Source organism: Tachysurus fulvidraco, chromosome 11 (genome assembly GCF_022655615.1).
Source record: "Tachysurus fulvidraco isolate hzauxx_2018 chromosome 11, HZAU_PFXX_2.0, whole genome shotgun sequence".
Lineage (NCBI taxonomy): Eukaryota > Metazoa > Chordata > Actinopteri > Siluriformes > Bagridae > Tachysurus > Tachysurus fulvidraco.
Window position 1 is genome coordinate 22,995,486 of NC_062528.1, and position 25,000 is coordinate 23,020,485.

The 25,000-nt window shown below is 42.5% G+C and overlaps 1 protein-coding gene across 2 annotated transcripts in view; it reads right to left on the reverse strand.

The window, feature by feature from the left end:
• robo2 (roundabout, axon guidance receptor, homolog 2 (Drosophila)) overlaps positions 1–25,000 on the reverse strand; it is a 474,841-nt gene that overhangs the window by 93,366 nt on the left and 356,475 nt on the right. For both annotated transcript variants that reach the window (XM_047820548.1, XM_047820547.1), the window contains exons 3-5: positions 3,184–3,341; positions 2,060–2,180; positions 1,757–1,895 (exon numbers count right to left, since the gene is read on the reverse strand). In XM_047820548.1, coding sequence (XP_047676504.1) covers positions 1,757–1,895; positions 2,060–2,180; positions 3,184–3,341 — 418 coding nt within the window. The remainder of the gene's footprint in view (positions 1–1,756; positions 1,896–2,059; positions 2,181–3,183; positions 3,342–25,000) is intronic.

Sequence of the window (25,000 nt, forward strand, 5' to 3'; positions counted from 1 at the left end):
TCATGCGGTTTTCCTATTAAACGTCAGGTCTTTATGAACTTCTGGAGAGTTCCTGAGATCACTGACGGTTTTATGAGAATCTTATCGGCGAGCTTTCCGTAGCTTGAAGTCGACACACGTCGTCTTTACTTCTGTAGGAATAAAGTAAAAGTAGCCTGAAGCTTCAGGAAATACCACAGTCAATGCAACCTGAGCCCAAAGCTCGCCTGTGCTGATCAGCTGCAGCTCGAAAACACCGCTCTATCAGACTCAAACGTGTGAAACTCAACTGTAAAGCTCACCTGAAGCTCATCTGTAAAGCTCACCTGTAAAGCTCACCTGAAGCTCACCTGAAGCTCATCTGTAAAGCTCACCTGAAGCTCATCTGAAGCTCATCTGTAAAGCTCACCTGAAGCTCATCTGAAGCTCATCTGTAAAGCTCACCTGAAGCTCACCTGAAACTCACCTGTAAAGCTCATCTGTAAAGCTCACCTGAAGCTCATCTGTAAAGCTCATCTGTAAAGCTCACCTGAAGCTCACCTGAAGCTCATCTGTAAAGCTCACCTGAAGCTCACCTGAAGCTCACCTGTAAAGCTCACCTGAAGCTCACCTGTAAAGCTCACCTGAAGCTCACCTGAAGCTCACCTGTAAAGCTCACCTGAAGCTCACCTGTAAAGCTCACCTGAAGCTCACCTGAAGCTCACCTGAAGCTCACCTGTAAAGCTCACCTGAAGCTCACCTGAAGCTCACCTGTAAAGCTCACCTGAAGCTCACCTGAAGCTCACCTGTAAAGCTCACCTGAAGCTCACCTGTAAAGCTCACCTGAAGCTCACCTGTAAAGCTCACCTGAAGCTCACCTGTAAAGCTCACCTGAAGCTCACCTGAAGCTCATCTGTAAAGCTCATCTGTAAAGCTCACCTGAAGCTCATCTGAAGCTCATCTGAAGCTCACCTGAAACTCACTTTAAGCTCACCTGAAACTCATCTGAAACTCACCTGAAACTCATCTGAAGCTCACCTGAAACTCATCTGAAACTCACCTGAAGCTCACCTGAAGCTCACCAGAAGCTCCCCTGTCCTCAGTATCCTTCACACACCAAACAATAACACACAGATTCATACAGGAAATCTCTATCAGCTGTCAGGTGAGTGTCGTGGATCAGATCGGATCAGACTGAATCAGATCAGCAGAGTTAGATCAGACTTGTTGAGTCTCTCTCTGAAGTCAGTATCATCTTTATTATTATAACATTTTAATAATTATATTATAACATCTGTCCAAAACTAGATAATAACTGATAATTAGATAATAATTGATAATTAGATAATAATTGCTAATTAAATAATTGATAATTAGATAATTGCTAATTAGATAATAATTGATAATTAGATAAGAACTGATAATTAGATAATTGATAATTAGATAATAATTGCTAATTAACAAATTGATAATTAGATAATTGATAATTAGATAATAATTGATAATTAGATAACTGATAATTAGATAATTGATAATTAGATAATAATTGATAATTATCTAACACTACAGTTATTCTTCTGCTTTTCTGTGTGAAGGCTTTGACATAAATATGAGAACCTGTGCGTTAAAGTTGGTGACTTTGTTTTTAACGATCTTCTACATTTAAGATGTTCAGATGTGCTTTAATATCAATATGGGTTTCGGGTCCAGTATCGGGTTTAATAAAATAAAAATAAAGGTTTTCGTCGATTTCTATAAAGAACTAAAGGAAAGGAAAACGACAGGTTTTTCTTATCACCTTCCACGCGGAACGTCCACGTCGTCTTTCCTCCAGCGGATGGAGGGTTGAGGATCTCCATGCACCTGACATCGAAACTCCACCGCTTCCTCCTCCAGGATCACCTGGTTTATCGGCCTGCGCTGGAACGTGGGCCGTTCTACACACATGCACACGCGCACACACACACACGCACGCACACACACACACACACACACACACACACACACACACACACACACACACACACACACACATTAGTAACCACACCACACAATAACATGAAAGGGCTGAACTCTGATCACATTTCTACACCACGCTTACCGAACACCGTGACCTGAGCTGTCTCACTGTCTCGTTCTCCCACCATGTTGGTTCCCACACACACGTACATGCCTGCATCACTCTTCCGAGTGTTTGTGATCATCAGCTTGCCTCCTCGAATCTGTAGGGACAAACACCACCATCGATAAACACGGTGACTCTACAGGGAGTGACTGATACCTTACAGTGTTTCCATGCAGGTGATAAGGGGCGGAGTTAGAACGAGCTGTCATCCAATCAAATGAACAAAGAAGACTGGATGTAACATGTTTATATATTTTCATCATTTAGGAGGAGAGGAGAGGAGAGGAGAGGAGAGGAGAGGAGAGGAGAAAGGAGAAGAGGAGAGGAGAGGAGGGGAGACGAGAGGAGGGGAGAGGAGAGGAAAAGGAAAGAAAAGAAGGGAAGAAAGGAGAAGAGAAGAGAAGAGGAGAGAAGAGGATAGAAGAGAAGAGGAGGGTAGAGTAGAGGAGAGGAGAAAAGAGAAGAGAAGAGGATAGAAGAGAAGAGGATAGAAGAGAAGAGAAGAGAAGAGAAGAGGAGAGGAGAGGAGAGGAGAGGAGAAAAGAGAAGAGAAGAGAAGAGAAGAGAAGAGGAGAGGAAAAGAGAGAAAAGAAGAGAAAAAATGAGAATAGGAGAGGAGAGAAGAGAGAAGAGAAGAAAAGTGAAGAGAAAAGAAGAGAAGAGGAGAGGAGAGGAAAAAGAGAGAAAAGAAGAGAAAAAAGGAGAAGAGAAGAGGAGAGGAGAGGAGAGGAAAAGGAAAAAAAGAAGAGAAGAAAGGAGAAGAAAAGAAAAGAGAAGAGGATAAAAGAGAAAAGAAAAGAAGAGAAGAGAAGAAGAGAAGAGAGGAGAAGAGAGGAGAGGAGAGGAGAGATGATCTGTATTAGAACACACTATAATGGAGTAAACATGAATGTACATTTATTCACAGATGAATAAAGTAATGGATTTTAATTGTAAACCTGTTTATAAGATGCATCTTGTTAAAAATAAACAAACCCCAGCCCACCCCTGTATCCCACCCCCTGTATCCCACCCCTGTATCCCACCCCTGTATCCCACCCCTGTATCCCACCCCTGTATCCCACCCCTGTATCCACCACACGCCCGGATTAGCCACGTACCTTAATCCTGTCATCTCTGTCATCGATCCGAACTTTGTCCTTCTTCCAGTAAGTAGTGGGCTCCGGGTGACCTCGAGGTGGAACACACTCCAAGATGGCCGGTTCTCCTGCCGCCACCACCACGTCTGTGGGGTTCTGTCTGAAGTCATCCCTCAGCACTGAGCCGGAGACACAGAGAAATAAAGACCTCGCTAAGTATAAATAAATTACTTAGAGCCATAAATGTATTTCTGTGACAGGACAAATGACGTTAGTGACGAGTTCCGTACGCGGCACGTCTCCATAAATCACGTTAGATCAGATTCCAGACGTGCGTCTGTACGCGTGAGTCTGATGCCGTGTGAAGTCGGCAATGCGAGCGCAAGTAAAAACTAATTGGACTTAATGGGACTCCCTGTAGAGAAGACAGAGCAATATAAACACAGGGAGAGGATGCCCTTGAGGGTCCTGTCACTCACACACACACACTCACACTCACACACACACACACACACACACACACACACACACACACACACACACACACACACACACGGTTTAGAGGCTGAATCCCTACACTGTGCTCTCAAAGCAGCTGATAATAAAGTGTCATATCTTTCAATCACGGTGCAACAAAGAGACAAACTTACTCTCATTCTGACTGCTGAGAATATTTTGTTTCTATGGTAACAGATTATTAATGTCAGTTACTGATGTGGTGAGGAAATGAGGAAGAGGAAGGAGTCTCTAGTGTCAGTGTTGTGTAACAGCCAGATATACAGCTGTATTGAGGCTTCACACACACACACACACACACACACACACACACACACACACACACACACACACACACACACACACACACACACACACACACACACCATCTACTCTCTCTCTCTCTCTCTCTCACACACACACACACCTAATATGTGATCATATACACACAAACACACACACACACATAACATGTGATCATCTACTCTCTCTCACACACTCACACACACACTCACACACACACACACACACACACACACACACACACACACACACACACACACACACACACACACACACCTAATATGTAATAATCTACTCTCTCTCGCACACAACTAATATGTAATCATCTACTCTCACACAGCCTGTGATCATATAGACACACACACGTGTTATATATGATCATATAGACACACACACACACACACACACACACACACACACACACACACACACATTCGTGTTATATATGATCATATAGACACACACACTAACAAAGGAAAAGATTTTGGACACACTGAAGACACAATAGGAATAATATCTCCTGATGTCAAACCCATAACACACACACACACACACACACACACACACACACACACACACACACACACACACACACACACACACACACACACACACAGATGCTTCCCTCTGCACCCTTATTTATCTGGATGCAGAATAGAAGAACACACCAGCAAGCGCTAAGGGACGAAGCTCTCAGAACTCCAGCACAGATCACGCATTTCTATGAGACACACTAACCAGAGGACAGATGCACAGATTCTGGCAGATGGAGGGATAAAAAAATGGAAATCATGTGTCAAGTGTCAGTTTAGCATAAAAAAAATATATAACAATCCTGCCTCTCTGACTCTTCTGTGGTGCTGACTCTAGAGACTGGAGCTTTGTGCTCCAAACTGGAACCCGGCTGTTTAAAAAAAAAGGCTCTCGGTTTGGAACATCTCTCTATACAAAGATAATAATAATAATAATAATAATAATAATAATAATAATAATAATAATAATAATGATAATAGATATTATCCATCCGTGTGAGTTTACAGTACTGAGTAATGGTGGTGAAATAAGCGGAGACATAAGTGCAACATTTTTATTCCTCTCCCAAAAAAAAAAAGGAAGAAAAAAAAAATCTCTACCCGTCAACTTTTCCTCTCCAGCACTCCTCCACTCCTCCTATCTCTTTCTATCTGTCTGGAAGTCTTTCTCTGCCTCGGATCTGATGAATATTTATATTGTTCACTTTTCGCTCCACACTCATACCGCCGAGACTCGGATCCGTCTACGCAGCTCGGGGCGAAAAGTCTAGGCTTCTCTTACTCCTCTTTCTCTCTTCACCCTTTTCTCCTGCAGAGTTGTTATTTATTTATTCACTCATTTATTTATTTATTTATTTATTTGCTTTTTAGGCTAGTTTTTTTTTCCAGACAGCGAGCTAAATTAACGGCTTTGCCCTTTATTTTTGGCGCTGTTTCAAAATCTGCGCTCGGAGCCCGAGGAAGCGAGTCGAGACGTGTGTGGAGACGCATTAGATAGAAGGCTGATATGAAGGACATGTGCCAAGGGAAAACAGGCGACATATGTTATTTTGTGCTTAGTCGCGCTTAGTATAGTTTTATATTATTTTCCTTTTTTTAAACACACATTGTTAACCTTTCAGCTCCACGTCTGTGCTGTGCCGGAGTTCATCCGCTTCTTATTAGCTGTACAAAACAATACGCATCTCGTTCTTTCCTTCAGAAACATCTTTTCTCTCTCCACCATAAGTTAATGTATACGTGAGATTAAACTGGGGTCAGACGTGTAGACTATACACTTTTAAATTTGAGTTTAAATGATAGATTTAAGATTTATTTGTATTGGACTTTGTATCAAAAGCAGTTTATTATACAAAGATTGATATTATTCATTCATTCATTCATTCATTCATTCATTCATTGATATTCTACCGCTTATCCGAACTTCTCGGGTCACGGGGAGCCTGTGCCTATCTCAGGCGTCATTGGGCATCGAGGCAGGATACACCCTGGACGGAGTGCCAACCCATCACAGGGCACATACACACTCTCATTCACTCACACACACACTACGGACAATTTTCCAGAGATGCCAATCAACCTACCATGCATGTCTTTGGACCAGGGGAGGAAACCGTAGTACCCGGAGGAAACCCCCGAGGCACGGGGAGAACATGCAAACTCCACACACACAAGGTGGAGGCGGGAAACAAACCCCTGACCCTGGAGGAGTGAGGCGAACGTGCTAACCACTAAGCCACCGTGCACCCCCTAGATTAATATGAGATATCTTTAAATGTGTATGTATTTATCCCCAATGAGCAAGGCTGAGGTGACTCAGGTGACTGTAGGGAGGAAAAACTCCTTAAGACGGCAAAGGAAGAAACCTTGAGAGGGACTCAAAGGGGAACCTCATCCTTATATGGGTGACACTGGAGGGTGTGATTATATATATATATATATATATATATATATATATATATATATATATATATATATATATATATATATATATACAGTCACATGTGTATTGATTAGGAGGCTGTTTTCCTCAAATGTCAACTAACTGAAAAAGAAAATGAAAGGGATGTCTGACGTACAGTACTGTATATAGCGTGAAGGAATATTGTCTTATGCAGACATTTATTATTGTCATTGAATATCGTTCGATATGTTTGGCATTGCCATACAGACACTCTCAGAGTTATGATATTCAACTTACAAACTTTCGACCTGATAATAGAGATACAACAAAATTGTAAAAATATTTGACATTTTGCGCGGCAGGCGATCGTAGCAGCGTACGTGGTACAGTACGTTAGGGTTGCCGCCAGCTTGCGAGACGCCTCATCGATAGACAAAGTCGATTGTCTCAGTGTTAAATCTTACTTCTTTTTCCTGGGTTACTTAATTATTACTTAATCTTCGACATCCTCATCATCAGACAACTAAGTTAACGTAGACATCAACAAGCTATCTTCGTGTAAGTATTCAGACGTGAGACAGAAAATACGATACGATAAATGTGGGATATGGTATGGGATGTGGTAGCCTAGTGCACTACCAATCGGAAGGTTGTGAGCCCAATTCCTACGTCCACCGGTCTGCTGCTGCTGTGCCCCTGAACAAGGCCCTTAACCTTCAATTGTATTAAATGAGATAAAAAGTATTTTTTACTTTGATTAGATTGCTGTACCCAAATGTATTACAAGTTATTAACCAATTACAGAACACTACCCCATACTACCCCTTAAAGCAAAGACGCCTATGTTTTAGCCAAACTCTGCCGTTCATGCTAACAATTAATATCATTATGTCTCAAAAATTTTGCCCATATGTAAGTTTGTATACATCCAAAGTCTGAGTACAGTCCTGTGTTTATTTACTACACACGAGCACTTCAAGACCTTCGCATAAACATTTACTCATCTCTATTACAGTGAATTTGGGCTTAAAATGTATTGATATAGCGTATATGTTTACTGAAAAATGTCCTACATCCATTAAAAACATTCCACAGAGGAGAATTTTTTTATTGATATATATATCAACTTCTGTGCTGCCGTGATGTACACAAGAAGGTCATGAGTTTTAGTATACACGCCTGTAGCTATACAACTCTTACTGATCCAACCACACCGATCTACTGTCTGTGCATGTGTGGCAGAAAGAGAGAGAGAGAGAGAGAGAGAGAGAGAGAGAGAGAGAGAGAGAGAGAGAGAGAGAGAGAGAGAGAGAGAGAAAGAGATTTATTTTCCATCACAAGCTCTAACTGCATTTCATTTCCCAAAAGTGATACTGAGCTCCGATTTGCAGTTTTTTCTTTTTCTTTAAGATGGAAGGCGGCAAATATGCAGGTTTTTGTACAGCCGCTGGCTGTGTGTGTGTGTGTGTGTGTGTGTGTGTGTGTGTGTGTGTGTGTGTGCGCGAATGTGATTGTGTGTATGTGAATGAGTTTGTATGTGTTTTGTGCACAATGAGTGCTTGAGGAATAGAAGCTTAATGCGAGAATGTGGTACATTACACAATGAGCAGCAAAACACAACCATTTGTCTGCACAGGGCTACGAGGACATAATCCTCCTTCATTAGTGGAGATATCAACTCAGAGAGAGAGAGAGAGAGAGAGAGAGAGAGAGAGAGAGAGAGAGAGAGAGAGAGAGATCAAACACATCCAAAATCCCAAATCCGTCCAGTTGCATGATTATTTATTCAGCCTGGAGACAAAGACACTGTATCCTGTATCTGAGTCTACAGACCTCAAGCAGCTAGAAATGACCTAGAAACATTTCCTCCTCATTTACAAAACCATGAACAACGCCTCATATTTCCTCCCCATGCCAAATAGATAGCCAAGCAGTTAAATGCTAACTAGTTAACTAGTGGGAATTTGTCACAGATGGACAAATCTCTCAGTGTTGGTCTGCACCATCAAATAATAAACCTTAACGCTAACAGTGTTCTGTTACTTAACAAAGGAAACTCTGGAAACGGTTGACATGGTAACGTTTTCTGTATGAAGACATTTCTGTATCATCTATGGAAGGAGTCTCCAGTGCCAAGTGTTTTTTTTTTTTTTTTGGATATGACAGGATGTGACTTGTTTTTGTGGAAGATTAAATACAACTATAAGCAGGTGTAAAATTATGACTCGTCGTTCGTTAAGTAGCATAAAATTGTAATCACTGGCAAATGACTGTGGTTTACAGGGACACTTTATGACATGGTGAGTTAGAGGAAAACTCCACTAACCATACTTGTCATCCCCTAAGTTATTAAGCAGCACGTTGCTATCATCCGCATATCAGATCATGATAGATTGACAAGCTACTACGTAGTCTCGCCTCACCTCGGGTTTACTCAGAGAACTCCCTGTTTTTTTTTACACCAATCTAAGCCAATCTATCAACCGGGGATCCCTGATTGAAGTGAAACGAATCAGTTACAGATTCCATTATGGAGTTCAGAGTTACTTCAAGTTAAAGATAAATACACTGCGGCATTTCTTGTGTAGTGTAGAGTGTCTATTAATGAGATGGTAATGGAGGGGAGGAGTTAGCTTTCAAGGAAGGCCGATCGACAATCATACGGTATTAAGGTGCATGTCTCGGTGTGAACGTCTGCACATCAAAGACAATCGACAGCTTCGGTTTATTGCCATCTTAAATAAACACATGTCCATGCAAAGCCTGTTTACTGTCTGCCACTCTGTCGTTATCTTAACGAGACCCCTGCTAGCAGCGGATACCGCATGCAGAGGCTCCAACCGGACCCTGGACCTCATAAAACGAGCTGCCGCACAACGCGGAGAACAACATAATTAACTCTTAATGAACCTCCTTCTTCCTGCTGCCATCACCAACACACACTTCCCAAATTCAATTTTGCCTAATCCTGCCTTTATGGTAATGTATAGCTCATTAAAATGTTAGTTACAGACTCATTAAAATGCACTCAGAGACATAATGAATTCATTACTATGATACCGCTCAAAAAGAAAGAAGAGATAGACGAGAAGGACGCGGAAGAAGAAAGCAAAGACAAGAGAGAGAACGAGAGAGGAAGACAGCTTTCCAATGACTTAATTTTGACTGGAATCTGCATATATTTGCATAATAAACCCGCATGTGGCGCAGCTCATTTTCGGCACAGCTCTATAACGAAGGCCCTTGCAATTAAGACTCTTCCTTGCAATTAAGACTCTTCTCTGAAATAAATTTAGGACTCGTTCATAGCTCTTTGTAGGGTCTCACTTTGTGTGTTTGCATCTGTCTGGGTTTCACTGATGTCTCGTTCGTGGTCCCTTTTAACTCTTTGGCCTTAACACGGTAGGTTTGGTAGGCGATAGTTCAAAGACAGTCCAACGATATAAACATCAAAGATGGTTTTTAAGAAATGTGCAAAAGGAAATTGTCCAGATTTTCAGCATTTCTGCATTATCAGCCATCAAGTGTTCTTCATCTAGTTCTCCAGCTTTGCAACCCTGCAGTGGGAAGGAATCAAAGCAGACAGCGGTAGGAACAAGACTCGCAAAAGCTGAGGTCTTCGAGAGACGACGCTTTGGTTTGATTTCTCCTAATGAACGTAGCTTGTGAGCTCGGAGAACCTGACGACCGAACGGAATCAAAAGCCTCGTCGAATCATCCGACTCCTCTACCAACATGGAGGCTTTTATCCCATACCTCAGCATCAAACAAGCTTCTGACTGCATGCGAGAGCCTGAGAATCAAGAGAGAAGCTGGGGAAGGTCGTGGGATGAAAGACACGGATTGGCTGATCAGGTTGGGATTTTCATTACCTTCTGTGAAACAGTGAGAAAGCAAACCTTCTGCAGGATTAACAACGTTGCAGGCTGTGTGACTTTTCTTATTTTTGATATAGCACTGTAATTAGTTTGTCATGATGTGGATGACATGCTGGGATGTAAGGAATGTACCCTTTGGAAGAATCAAAGTTCTTTTTGTTTTTTATCCATTAGTATCAAGAGGAATTTAGCCACTGTTGGCTTTTAAGACTGTTAGGGAAGAATACTAGCAGGAAGGCTTCGCAGACCTCGGGAATCGGAGATCTGACAAAAAGGTGAGACTTTTTTCCTAATCATCAATTCCACCCAGTGGTGTATCTCTATCTCATTATCTCTTTTCCATTCTTCTAGTCCTGAGATATCTGACAACTTACCTCAGTTTAACAGGGTCATCTTAACAGCCAGATAATTACAAGAGAGATCAGTTCGATGGTGCTGCTTTTTCACCAGGTCTCTGGCATCTAAACCTCAGTGGAGAGTTCTTCTACAGTAGGTTCCCTCATGTACAAGCAAAAGAAGGATGATGCATATGTCTCCAAATCAACCTTCAGTGCTCAACAGATGTTTCACTGTACCTAAACAAAGGCAACAATGGAACAAGAAAATTCTGTGAAACACAATGAAAAGAAATTCTTAGAGGAACTAGAATCGAGTGTCGAAGATGTTCGAGCAGAGAGAAGCCTCTCAAATCCAAACCAACTCAAAATGCTGACCAGAGATGGATTAGCTCTGCCCCATTCCAGGTAAGTCTTGATTCCTTTCATCATTGTACATTTTGGTTCCTTTCAAGGTGAAATTTTGATTCCTCTCAAAATAAGCTCTGACTAGAGGTCTTCACGGGTCCACTTAGATCCGAAAACCTGAGGTCCGACCCGAGACCCGAGCGACCCGGGTCTAAAAGTTTCACGTGTGCCTCGGACACGGGTCGGGTATAATGATAGCAGCATCCACGCTGTAGCGGATTCTTTTCTGTCTAACTGGTGCATGCAGGGCTGCATCGGTGTGTGCAACCTTCGGGTCCAGTCGGGTTTAAAAAAAAATTGCCAACCCGTCGGGTCGGACTCGGGTGTAATTTTTTCGGGTTTGTCTCGGGTATATATACGTATATATATGCACATTGGGTCCAGGTAAAAAGTGATTCGGGTCACTTCGGGTCGGGTAAATTTCTTTAGACCCGAGAACCTCTAGCTCTGGCTCCTTTAAAGGTAAGTGTTGGTTCCTATCAAGGGGAACCTTTATTTCCTTTAAGGGTTCTTGTTTTCAATTAAAGTGAGTATTACTTCATCTCAAGATAAGTGCTGGGTCTTCTCAACGTGGATCTTGGGCCTTCTCAAGGTAAGTGTTGATTCCTCACAAGGTGTGTCTTGATTCCTTATAACGTAAGCTTCAAATGCTCTTAAAGAAATTGTTGGTTCTGCTCACGGCGAGTCTCGATTCCTATTAAGTTTCTATTCTTTTCAGTGGGTTCTTGGTTTTTGTCAAGGTAAGTCTCGTCTGCTGTCAAAGTAGATTGGTTCCTATTAAGGCAAGTCTTTGTTTCACTCAAGGCTGTTTTTTTTCTGCTCTCATAGAAAAGATTATTTCTCTCAAATGTTCCTCTCTCACAACTGTTACCTTTGGTTTGAGCATTAACATCTCTAACCCTGTTTCAAGGTAATCAGCACTTTGTAATCTGTGTTAGAATAATAACATGTCCGTCTATTTCAGCTCAGTACCTGTACACACACACACACACACACACACACACACACACACACACACACACACACACACACACACACACATTAACTGCCCTCATGCAGGGTGTTTTGGAGGAATCCACCGAAGCAGAAGTGATGTCTGATGACACAGGAACTGCTGGGTGTCACAGGGGCCAAACGCAGCTGTGAAGACGCTTTCTCTCCTTCCCTGAGTGTTCTTTAATCTCTCACACTCTCTACAAGATAAACTCAGCCAGCCTTCAGCACTCCAGTTTCCTGCAGCTTTCTATATTTTCTCCTTGTTGTATGAAGTATCATTTGCTTGTCACCGAACATCTGTGTATTTTCGAACCTTTTTCTGCATGTAAAAAAAACAACGCGAGCGAAAGCCAAGCAGAGCGGATTACTGTACACTGCACTCTGCAGTGGGAATCTGACGCTGGACTCTTCCTGACGCAAGCTTCTATTTTCTGCCTATGAACTGTGACATTGTTCGAATGACCTCAGGGAAGTATAGTAAGACGAGCTTCACCGCACCGCCCTGCCCGAGGGACTACAGCCCTGTTCGATAGCACTTATGCACCACAAAGACCCAGATCGCACTGCATACAAACACACGATCATAGTTTCATGCTTTGCGACTGCTAATTGAACTTGTTTGTGGCTTTTGGAAAAAGGTGCCTCCATCTTTTAATTAAACTCTCTGTTGGTGGCAAAACATTAATGAACCGCCTTAGTGTGGAAATGCACGAGGTCTGGCCCCAGCTAATTACATACGTAGCTCTAGACTGTTGTCAAGTTGATAACTGTAGCACTGAACAGGAACTATACCAAATAATGCGAGTAAAATTTCAGTGCACAGCTATAAAATACACTCAGTCTCTCACTCTCTCTCTCGTTTACTACCGCTTATCCGAACTTCTCGGGTCACGGGGAGCCTGTGCCTATCTCAGGCGTCATTGGGCATCGAGGCAGGATACACCCTGGACGGAGTGCCAACCCATCACAGGGCACACACACACTCTCATTCACTCACACACTCACACACTACGGACATTTTTCCAGAGATGCCAATCAACCTACCATGCATGTCTTTGGATCGGGGGAGGAAACCGGAGTACCCGGAGGAAACCCCCGAGGCACGGGGAGAACATGCAAACTCCACACACAAGGTGGAGGTGGGAGTCGAACCCCCAACCCTGGAGGTGTGAGGCGAACGTGCTAACATCTAAGCCACCGTGCCCCCCTTATAAAAATCTTTATTTAAAATGTGTGAATGGTTAAATGGTGGGTGGGATTTTTGTCCTCAAATCGGTCTGAGAGATGGAGAGATTAAAAACTCTGGTCCAGTTGTTGCCTGATTGGATAGAGTGAGACCATGGGTGAGATTTGTGGTCAGCCTGGTTGTGTTGGTATCAGAGCACATCAGGTACAGGAACTGTGGTCTAAAAAAGTAAGAGGCATTCAGTGACTGAGTCATTGTGGGAGATAACTCTGATCCGGATGGTCACAGCATCAGTATCATGGCCAGAGATTATGGTCCGATTGGTGACTGAGACATTGTGGATCAAAACCGTGGTACTTTTTGTTATAGTGATATCAAGGGCCGTAAACGTGGTCCAACTGGGTACGTTAGCTTTGGGGGACAGAAACTTAATTCTGACTTGATTGTAGCAAGACTGTGGATCAAGACATGTAGGCCATTTGGTCAGGAGTTGAGTGAGAACGATGCTAATGACAGCTAGATATCTTTATCTAAGCAAATAACTTTCATTCCCTCGTGTCCACTATCGACTCTGAGACCCTGCAGTCTTCCTATCTCTGCTTGCAATATCAAGCCTGGGACAAATTCCGCTGACATTACTTTTACAGAGGGTTGCAAACACACCGGTCTACACAGATTGGCTTTAAGATCAGCCTCGTCCCCTCCCTACACGGTACTTGAGCTGTCAAAGTGACAAAAATGCATATCCCTAATAGCAACTTTATCGATCCCGAAAGATCCTGAGGTCAAGCGTGAAAGTGCGGGCTGTACACCATCTAATCTCTTACACAGAAAACACAAATGCAAATTCAGCAGCCTCGTGCACCGTCAGCTTTCATTAAACGACCGATCGAGGCGTGTTTTCCACGCTTGCACAAACCTCTCTGCACACCCACACTTAGCTATGTGTAGAGTTTAATAGCAGGAGGTGTACATATCCTTACACATGGGACGTTTCTAGTCATCGCTATGTGATTATGAGATGCTAGGAAGTTTCCCTGAAACATCTTTTCCCCCGTCTAGGGCTGGGCGATACGGCTGAAAACTGTATCACGATATCAGTGTTACATATCGGTCGATATCGATAATTATCGATATTTTTTATGACCCATTTAAAATAAGGACCAGGAGAAAAATATATTACATTTAAACCTTTTTTATTTGAAACTTAACCTTCCTCTTATCAGAATCCCCTCAGTTATTAAGACAGTTCCCGGCGCGAGATCTGAGCTGATTGGCTACGCATCATCGCATCCTCTCCCAGCTTCTTCCCTTGTCGTATCTCGCCACTCTCGTTCACGCTGTCAACCGTGTCTTGCGTATTGTGATCGAATGTAACTTTTCATTAAGCCCTTACGATGCCTCCTAAGCGCCGTGCCCCTGCGAAAGATTCCTCTAGTGAGCCCAAGAGGAAGAGGAAGATGATGACCATCAGTGAAAAGGTCAAACTTAGGGCCAATCCTACTTTGCGGATTTTCACCTATCGCGAGGGGTTTCGGTCCCCATTAACCGCGATAAACGAGGGGTCGCTGTATAATGTAAACATACGTCTAAAGTCACAATGAACACTTAACTATTATCTCAACATTTAAGGTGCAAAATGAAAGAAAATGTAAGAAATGCTTAATAAAGTGTAATAAAATAGTGCAACATGTTAAATATAAACAAAGAGAAACCTGAGAATTTAGTCTAGCGTAATTAGCAGACATTGGTGTGACTAATATATATATATAATATACTAATATATATATATATTTACTCTTATTTACAATTTCCTCGCTCGCTGCGGCTAATTTCCTGCTTATCAGTCGCCGGTTACTGAAGAGGAACCTGGCAGACCGGCACGAGACGACGATATGGCGCAACCAAACATGATACTGAACCAAACATAAGATATATATATATCTTAATTTTTATATATATCTTAATTTTTTACTATTTTAATTCTTTGTATTTCTCCTTATGTATACCTTCTGCTCTATGTTTATGTTCTGTAAAGCTGCTTTGAGACAAAGCCCATTGTAAAAAGCGCTATACAAATAAACTTGAATTGAATTGAATTGATACTGTTACATGATTGGCTGTTAGCGTGTCACTCCCTACGTTGCTAGGTTACCAGAGAGCGAGTGCCTTTGGTAGTGCAACCAAACTTGCTTCGCGACCTCTGTTTCCTTCCGACAAAGAATAAAAAATATCGAACGTTTTATCGAACACATTTTTTATTGATATCGATCACGTTCTATCGCGATACATATCGTTATCGTTTTATCGCCCGGCCCTACCCCCATCTTTCCCTTTTACTTCCTTTCTCATTGGTTATTCTCATGACCATACCTACACATGTCATGCAAATAGCATGTGTTAAACTTTAGTGGTCAAGTCAAAAGACTTCAACCATACATCACTGCAGGCAGGCTTGAGATAGATGTATTTTTATTCCAACGTGCTTTTAATGCCAAATAATAATAATAATAATAATAATAATAATAATAATAATAATAATAATAATAAAAGAAAACAAAAACAGCCCATACAGCGTTTCAGTTGTTTTTGGTTCAATCATAGACCAGGTCACTGGCAGCTCACCTGATACAGCTCTGGCTTTGAAAAACAAACAGTCTATAAATACACGTCCTCATTAAGTGCACACAGCTTCACCCTTTCATTCCCCACTCCACTCGTTCTCCGTTACTTCTCTCATTCACTGCTAGGGCTTGTGACCAAATCTCCAAGAACTTAACCTTCACGTATGAAACACGCACTAGTGTCAAGAAACACGATTAAAACGTATATCGTACGGATGTAAATATTAAATGAGGACGTATCTGTGTAGCTAAGGATGTGCTGAAGGAATCGTACAGTACGCCGTTACACGTGCGGATTCCTGTGGTGAGAGAAAAAGCCCAGAGTTTTATTATGCATCTTAGATTTGGCCACTCAGTAACATTACCAGGAATATTTAGTACAACTTGTTCCACCTGAATGGTTCCTGGTCTGCAAACAAGTACTGTACTGTATATCCCCTGGAGCAGGAACTGAAAAAGGTTCCTAACATCTGCAGGTCCGGAGCAAAAATCAGCCTTGTTATGTCTTGAGGTTAGAAAAAAGAGTGGTTGTAGGAAATATGATGGAAAAGAGAGAAGGAATAAAAAAGAGAGAGAGAGAGAGAGAGAGAGAGAGAGAGAGAGAGAGAGAGAGAGAGAGAGAGAGAGAGAGATGAAGGATGGAAGCAGAGCTAACAGGGCCGGGTGTTAAATCAGCGTCAGCTCTTGCCGCTCATGCAGACATTAAAAATGATTTATTGATGGTTTTATGGATCTTAACAGGCGAGGAAGAGTAAAAATTAAACCTGATACGTCAATGACCTTTCCAGCAGGCTGCACCATGCAGAGATTGAAAGAGATCCCGCTTTCTCCCCTCTAGAGTGTGAGTGTGTGAGTGTGTGTGTGTGTGTGTGTGTGAGTAGATGTAGATGAGAGTAGATGATGTGTGATGTGTGTGAGAGAGAGAGAGAGAGAGAGAGAGATGAAAGAGTGAGAAAAGAAAAGGGAATGTGATATGTGAATATTGTATGCACTCATTTGCAAACATTCCAATAAGGCAGATTGTGTGTGTGTGTGTGTGTGTGTGTGTGTGTGTGTGTGTGTGTGTGTGTGTGTGTGTGTGTGTGTGTGTGTGTGTGTGTGTGTGTGAAAGAGAAAAAAAAACATTTCTGTGCCTATTGAGTTAAATCCTCTGAATAATTTCAAAGGCATCTCTGCATGCTCAGCATCTCTCTTTTGCTCTCTCTCTCTCTCTCTCTCTCTCTCTCTCTCTCTCTCTCTCACACACACACACACACACACACACACACACACACACACACACACACACACACACACTCACACGCAGAGAGACACAAACAGAAGCAGTGGGTGGCTTGTCTAACCTTATTGGAACTAGAATACAAAGGCAACCTATGAACAAAATGGAATAAAATCCCAGCAGTTTGTAGGAACCACAGATAAACCTACGGCTCATGTGAGTACTGTAAACATTCAAAATGCAAATGCTAAAATCTCAGCAAACACACGGTACGGATTTAGTCTTCACAAGTCTCCTGAACGATCTTGTTAAATTTTCAGATTTCTGGATCGGACATCTGGATCGGATCACCAGGCATCGTTGTACTCCAGCAACCGGACTGGAACCCAGGCTTAAGTCTGATGCCATGTACTGAGGTAGCCAAAGTTTCACTGGTTCACTCTATAGGCCAACACTCTAAACAGTGGAATGAACTGAGGGTTGATTAAAGCCAAGAATCCTCTCATATTTAGGACTGAAATGAAGATGGATGTGCATGTTGAAATAAATTTTTGGAGAAAAAACACCAAAAACCCCCCTTTGGTCCTCCATACTTGTTCACCCAAACAACGGTCTTGAAGTCCAGACGACATCTTACAGGGAATGGACGCCTGTATGCGCCTCGATTTAATATCTATTAATATCTTGTGTTTCACTATTCGTTGTTAGGGAGTTGGGGTAAGAGTGCAGGGTCAGCAATGATACAGCATTCCTAGCCCAGAGAAGATTAAGGGCCTTGATCAAGGGCCCAACAGTGCTTAACAGTGCTAAGGCTTAAACCCCCAAACTTTTAATCGAACTTTCATGTGGCCTTAACCATGTCTTCTGTCAGTTAACATAGTGTAAAACTCCATCCTGGCAGATGGCATGGTGTTGCTGTGGTGTCTATGTGTGGATTCCTCCAGTTCCCCCTGGAGGGCACTGTGTGAGGACACTGTGTGAGGGCACTGTGTGAGGACACTGTGTGAGGACACTGTGTGAGGGCACTGTGTGAGGGCACTGTGTGAGGGCACTGTGATGGACTGACAGCCCATTCTTGGTATATTCTTGCCTCATGTCTAGTATTCACAGGATAGTCTCCAGAACACTGACCAGGATAAAGGGCTTGCTGAATAGTGACAATTAAATAAATAAATATAAGCTCAAGTAAGTTTGGAAGTTAACACTGATAACACACTGATAACACACTGATGCCCCTTTACCCCCGAGGCAGTTTGAGTGCAGGTTCGGAGCCTAATTTAGAACCAGTTCTTTCTGTTTCGACCGCCAAAGCACCGGCTCTGAACCAGTAAAAGTGGTTATTAAGTAGCACCAAAACGTTGCTGGTCTAGACTTAAGAACCGCTTGCATCAGGAGCTGTGGGCGGGGCTGTGGGCGGGGCTACTGTTAGCGCATTTGATAATGTACCTTAAGTATACTAATGTTTAATACACTTTTACTTTACCGCGATATGATACATTATCAGCACACATGATAGTAGGTAGCTACATGCTAAGTCTACATTTTTTTCCGTGTTAATGATAAAATAACGTTATGTACTTTATCGATTACAACCTCAGTTTATACAGATTACACGGAGCCGCACGTACACGTCGGATTCTCCGCGTTTGGATGCCGATGTAGGTTCACAAAGCCATGAGCATTAACAGTAAAGCAACATCCGCCATTGTTGTTGTGTTTGTGTTTGTCGCTGCTGCGCTAACGTCGCTGGGACACGTGACACGTATACAGTGACGTCACACTCGGCTCTGTGACGCTCTCTAACCGATGGAAAGGCAAACCGGTTCTTAGAAGGTTCTCCAGTAGAACCGACTTTGAACCAGCACTAGCGCTACCTCTGAACCAGGACCCGGTTCTTTCCGGTGGAAAAGGGGTATTAAACATGCACATGTGTAGCAGCTGTTACCATAGTACCTTAAATACTGTACCTTTCCATCCAATCTAAGTTTCTGTGTTTAACTTGAAGTCCCGCTGAAACTCAAATCCTTAATCTCATTACAGTCCCTGCCAAAAGTAATTGTGTTTGTGCTGGTTGTAATCAGCTTATTGCTGGATCTGGTCTTGCACCCTGGACAGGGCCAAGCTCACCCAAACTGACCCGAGCGGATGGAGAATTCTCATGAATCTTACTGGCCTCTCTCTTCCTCTCTCTTCCTCTCCTTTGACCATATATTTAATACACAGATACACTTTCTGTCTCTCCTCTGTCTCATAATGGATGAACCGCATCAATACTTGGCCATCATGGCAGCTCTTTTCCATGTGGCTCGATATCCGAGGCAGCTCTTTGTTTGGTTAATCATTCCGAATGAAGCCCAAAGTTAATGAGGTTACTTCTGATCTCTTTGATTTCATCCACGTCTTAAATCGACCGCACGCTCGAGGGCGATGAACGAAAGTCAAATCTACTGCTTGTCCTACATCACTGAAACAAGTGAGAATCGTGAAACGAGCAAGGCCACGTGCGGTGACTCTACGTACTAAATCATCGCTGGTTCGTTTCCTATTTGAACGTATTCGGTTCTCATTTTGTAACACCGCACTTTCACAGCTCCAGGATTCAGGTTATGAGATCCTGAACTCAGGTTAACATATCTGCAGTGTTTCACGTGTCGTACCCGAGTCCTGGTATGTTTTCACCGTCAGGTTGTCCGATGTCCAACCTCTACCTAAAAAAAATATGGTGGTACTGTAGGTGGACTAGCGACTCCAAATTGGCCCTGGGTGAGGATGAGGGCCCAGGATTACCAGACTACTGAACATTACTGACTTGATGAATGAATAATTTCCTGCAGGTCACATTTAAGAAAACCAGAACAAAAAAGTGTGTGCAGAAAGAGGTGGAGCGGAAAAGTCACAAAAATCACTACGATCCTTGAAAATCATCGGAATCGACAGCACATGGTGAACACGAGCTGGAAATCCATGTATATTCTGCGGTTCTTTATAGGTTCTTTCTATTGCTAAATGCCTAAGACTAGAAACATACAGTAGATGGTTTTAGTTGTATAAATTAATAATGTACACCTTCCTACAGTATATAGCAATGTTCTGTAACAATGTTCTCAACATTCCCAACACTCTCACACCAATAACCACCGATCTTTTGTCTTCCATGCTAATTATTCATTCATTCATTCATTCATTCATTCATTCATTCATTCATTCATTCATTTTCTACCGCTTATTCGAACTTCTCGGGTCACGGGGAGCCTGTGCCTATCTCAGGCGTCATCGGGCATCGAGGCAGGATACACCCTGGACGGAGTGCCAACCCATCACAGGGCACACACACACTCTCATTCACTCACACACTACGGACAATTTTCCAGAGATTCCAATCAACCTACCATGCATGTCTTTGGACCGGGGGAGGAAACCGGAGTACCCGGAGGAAACCCCCGAGGCACGGGGAGAACATGCAAACTCCACACACACAAGGCGGAGGTGGGAATCAAACCCCCGACCCTGGAGGTGTGAGGCGAACGTGCTAACCACTCCATGCTAATTAATTCCTGAAAATTAATTCCATGCTACACATATTAAATTGTAGTCTTTTAAAGGTATATACATGGTCAAGAACTATTACTATCCCCAATAAAGAAACAAAAACGATCCTGATCCTTACTTTATTAGTGATAATTCGACTAGCAAACACCGGCTCCGATGCGTAAACCGATGAGAAAAGCTGTGTGTGTTTTCTTCAGTGTTAGATTACATTTCTGAATTCTTCTCATATATGAAGGTCATGCCAAGAATGTTCATCAGCCTTACAGCCTGATAGAACAATTCCACCACAAATGCCCCAATCATCCAGTTTCCTGATGAGAGACCATTACTATCCCTCCATATTTTTCATTATTTCATTTCCATCTGCCTTTAATGACCTCGAATACCGGAGCTGACGCTGCAAAAAGCGACGCTAAACGACTAGCTCGTTACGAAAGACGGATTCGCCCGTATGTGGGAAACAATCCGTGACACGATGTGTACACGATGGGTTTGGAAATGCGTGAGTGAAATTGAAATGGAAATGCAAATGAAACAGAATGAACTCTACATACAAAATCTGGTACACTTTTTTTGACAGCATTACTGACCGATTGTCTGAGAAGGTCTTGAGAAGGTTCTATATATATATATAATTCCAGGTTACAGGACTGTTATGCTGAAATGTTACAAAGATAACATTTCTACAACATTCTACATTCATACAGTTCACACTTTACCACAGCTACAGTGTGTGAAACAATTAAAACATTATACCTACAACAAGGATTATTCCTATAAGAAAGGTTTTAAATGAAGAACCGCTTGTCCATTAAACCATTAAAGGACCTCTGGAATGGTTTCTTCTTAGGATGGAACCACCAATTAATCAATGACCCAAGTAAGTGCGCTGTCAAGAAAATGAACAAGTACCTAACTACTTGGCATAATCTTTAGTGAAGGGTTCTTGATGAGTTCATTGTAATCTTCAGGGTTTTAAGTTCGACTTGGATTGGAACTTCCCAAAACCCTTAAAGGTGCGGTCTGCGTCGTTTGAGAAACGCTTCGGAAAACCGAGTCGGGACGACAGACTAAACAAAAACCGAAACTAACGTGTAGCCGATGAGCAGAAAGGGGCGTGGCTTGTCGATATGTGGCGGAGAGAGCGTTCGGTGCGCATGTGTGACGTTAGCAGAAAGCGGTTTTAACATTGACATGGAGGATAAAAACAAAGACAGAAAGAGAAGAAAGACTTACGATAAGGACAAGAAGTAGGACGTGTTAATATAGGATCAGCTTTCCAGCGCTGGAGAGAACTGAAGGAGCAGGAAGTTGGCCACATATTCACAGGTTGGAGTTTCCCGGGTTCGGGTTAGGCCGAGGTCGCTTTTTTCCTTCTCGATAGGTGAGTAAGGGTTCTTTAATGGTTCATTAGATAATTGAGGATAATTAGAGTCCAGAAAAGTTCTACGCCTTTTGATTAAGGAATTGTGTTGTAGGGTTCTCGGTATAATTCTGAGGGTTCTACATTTCCTTCTAGAACGATACACGCCGCGTCTTACTTTATTACGACTTCTCTGTTAGCAGGATGATTACTGTAGGTTGTTTTGTTCTGTAATGTTTCTCACATTTAACCCCATCATCTGGGATTCAAAAGTGTTACCTCTTATCTTTTATTTGTAGTCAGAAGCACAAATAAAAAAAAAAACAATGGAAGATCGGTCTTCCAAAAGCATTTGCACTCCCAGCAGGTCCTGTGGGGCAAAAGATAAGGGCAGAACATGTGGGAACAGAGTGTTGGAGCAGCAGTATGTGACTAGTCATCGGTTCCCCTGGGTAATGAATCTCTATTGGTGGACGGCAGGCTGCTGTAAAACCCAATTAGTGTCAGTGTGCTTTCTGCTGCTTCTCTCATAGCAAGATAACCCTTAGAACAGAGCTGCCCCGGCACCGGTGCCTCCCCTCGGCCTCGGGAGCTCAAGTCAACATTACTTCTGGAGCTGAAGTCTGAACGGAAAGCCGTTTTTCCCGCTCGGCAGACTCGGTCTAGCCACAGCCAATTTCAAACATGGAAATCCGGGAGAGACGGGCACCTTGTCTCGGAGGCGGATAATTAAATTGAGTGTATAAAAAAAAAAAAACGGATTTTCTTTTGTGGGAGTCAGCATAATGTGCACCTTTCCCCCGTCTATTTCACGCTTGAAGCAGATTCTCGCCGAGGCAGAGGCTGGCGGTGTCACCGAGGCGTCTCGCGCTCTCATCCCTGCCTTCAAACGCTTCCATCTTCCACGGAAAGATGAAAGTGCTGAACCGGATTGGAGGCACATCTTCCTACTTTCTTCTGCTTCCTGCTCATTTTCTCTCACTCTCTCTCTCTCTCTCTCTCTCTCTCTCTCTCTCTCTCTCTCTCTCTCTTTCTCTCTCACTCTATCTCGCTGTCTTTCTGTATTTGCTTAATCCGTCACACCGTCACATGGGATAAATTTAAGAAATGCCAGGTGGAAGATGGTTTTGAAGGTGCACAAGGAAAGCGATGAATCTACAGTATATAAGTTCACACACACACACACACACACACACACACACACACACACACACACACACACACACACACATACAGCACACAGCAAAGGGTTTCATTCCTCATACAATATGACAAACAAACAAACAAACAACAACAAAAAAAACTATTTGTCACATTACTGAGAAGATGCAAAGTATAAGCTCCTTACAGAAACATCAGCGTATCAATGACTACACTCGTTTTTAATCTGTTGATGAAGAGCCGCTGTTGTTGCTATAGAAATGATCGTACACCAATCAGAAGCGAGCATTCGCCAAGCAAACGCCAAAAAAACAAGCAGAAATGTAAAATGGAAAAATAAATAAATAAATAAATTTGACGTAGATCGGCTTTTCTTTCTTCCCCTAGGGAGAATCGTAAAGGCCGATAATAGCGAAGGAGTGGATGACGAGATCCATTGTGTGATGGAAGAGAAGTCATTTTTCCCACAATTCCATTTCCCCACCCAAAAAAAAACATCTTCTTGCATTCGCAAGGCTGTCTAATGTCCCGAACGACCGCTCTCTGAGACGAGGCAGAGATTAGGTTTGATTTTTCATAACAGCAGCCACTTGACTGCAGGAGAAGCGGAACAAACAGCAAGAGATCCATCTTCCTCAGATGAAGGAGGTGAAGGAGGCTTTCTCTAAAATATCGGAGATTGGGACTCTTTTACATCACGTCTTTAAACGGTTCTTTAAATAGAAAGGTGCCGTGACAGCGCCGAGGCCACGTCGCGGGCTGTCGATCCGTCGATCATAAAAAAAAAACATCTGTGTGATTAATCAGTCTTCAAACATCTGCATTACGGTTCGATCAGACAACAGATCTGTGGAACTTCGTCTTCACGTCCGATTTAAATGCTGAAATCAAACGAGTGTTTTATTTTTTTAGTTTAAAATAAATCAGTCTGTCGAATAGTTCGGCCTGGGATTAGAGCCGCGCAGGAAAGCAGGACAACGATGACACCTCGGAGCTGGAAGAGTGAGACGAGACAGAGGTTGTGGAACCCGTGACCTCGCTTTAAAGAATCCCTGACACCTCTCCGATTAGTATTCCCAGCAGGGGCAGGCATGGAGGCAGGTAATTGTGACATGTTTTACATCAATATTGCCCCGCGAGAGGCCGAGAGGCAAGCCGAGCACGCTCGAATGAAGAGAACGAGGGTGACGGCCTGTCAGCTCAAAAGAGGTCCAGTGTCACAGCCGCCTCCTGTCTCCTGACTCCTGCCTCCAACACAAAGCCATTACACGAGCTAATTCCAGCTCAGAGTCGAGGCACGAGATCCGACCAATAAAACAAGCTTAAAGGCAGAATTTACATCATGAGATACACAGATATTAAATTTGCTGACTGTTTATAAATTCTATGCTAATTATATTTTAATTGAATTTCAAATGATTGTTTCTTATATTTATATTTGTATTTCAAAGCGTGTGCTTATTAAATACAATTATGATTCACTCTCAAATAATGTTTTGTTCATTTCACATTCTACTTTCTGCAGTTTTTTTTTCTTAAAAACTTTATGCCCAGTTCTGCTCGAGCCGTAGCTTAGTAACGATCCCGAACTCTAGCAAATTCCGTGAGACGTTCGAAAGGAGCGAAGATTTTGTTCTGCGGTGTCACAATACGCAATCAGACAAAGTCCCGTGTTGTGATTTTACATCAAAAGGTTTTCCACAAAAACAAACAAACAAACAAACAAACAAACAAACAAACAAATAAAAAATACAAAAATCTCAGGACAATTTGTAAAAAGCCACAAAATCAAGCATTTTTGACTGAACCAACAATTTGAAATAAATAAATAAACTTTAAACTTTAAGTAAAATATTCAGATGAAGCTTTTAAACATTTTCTAATT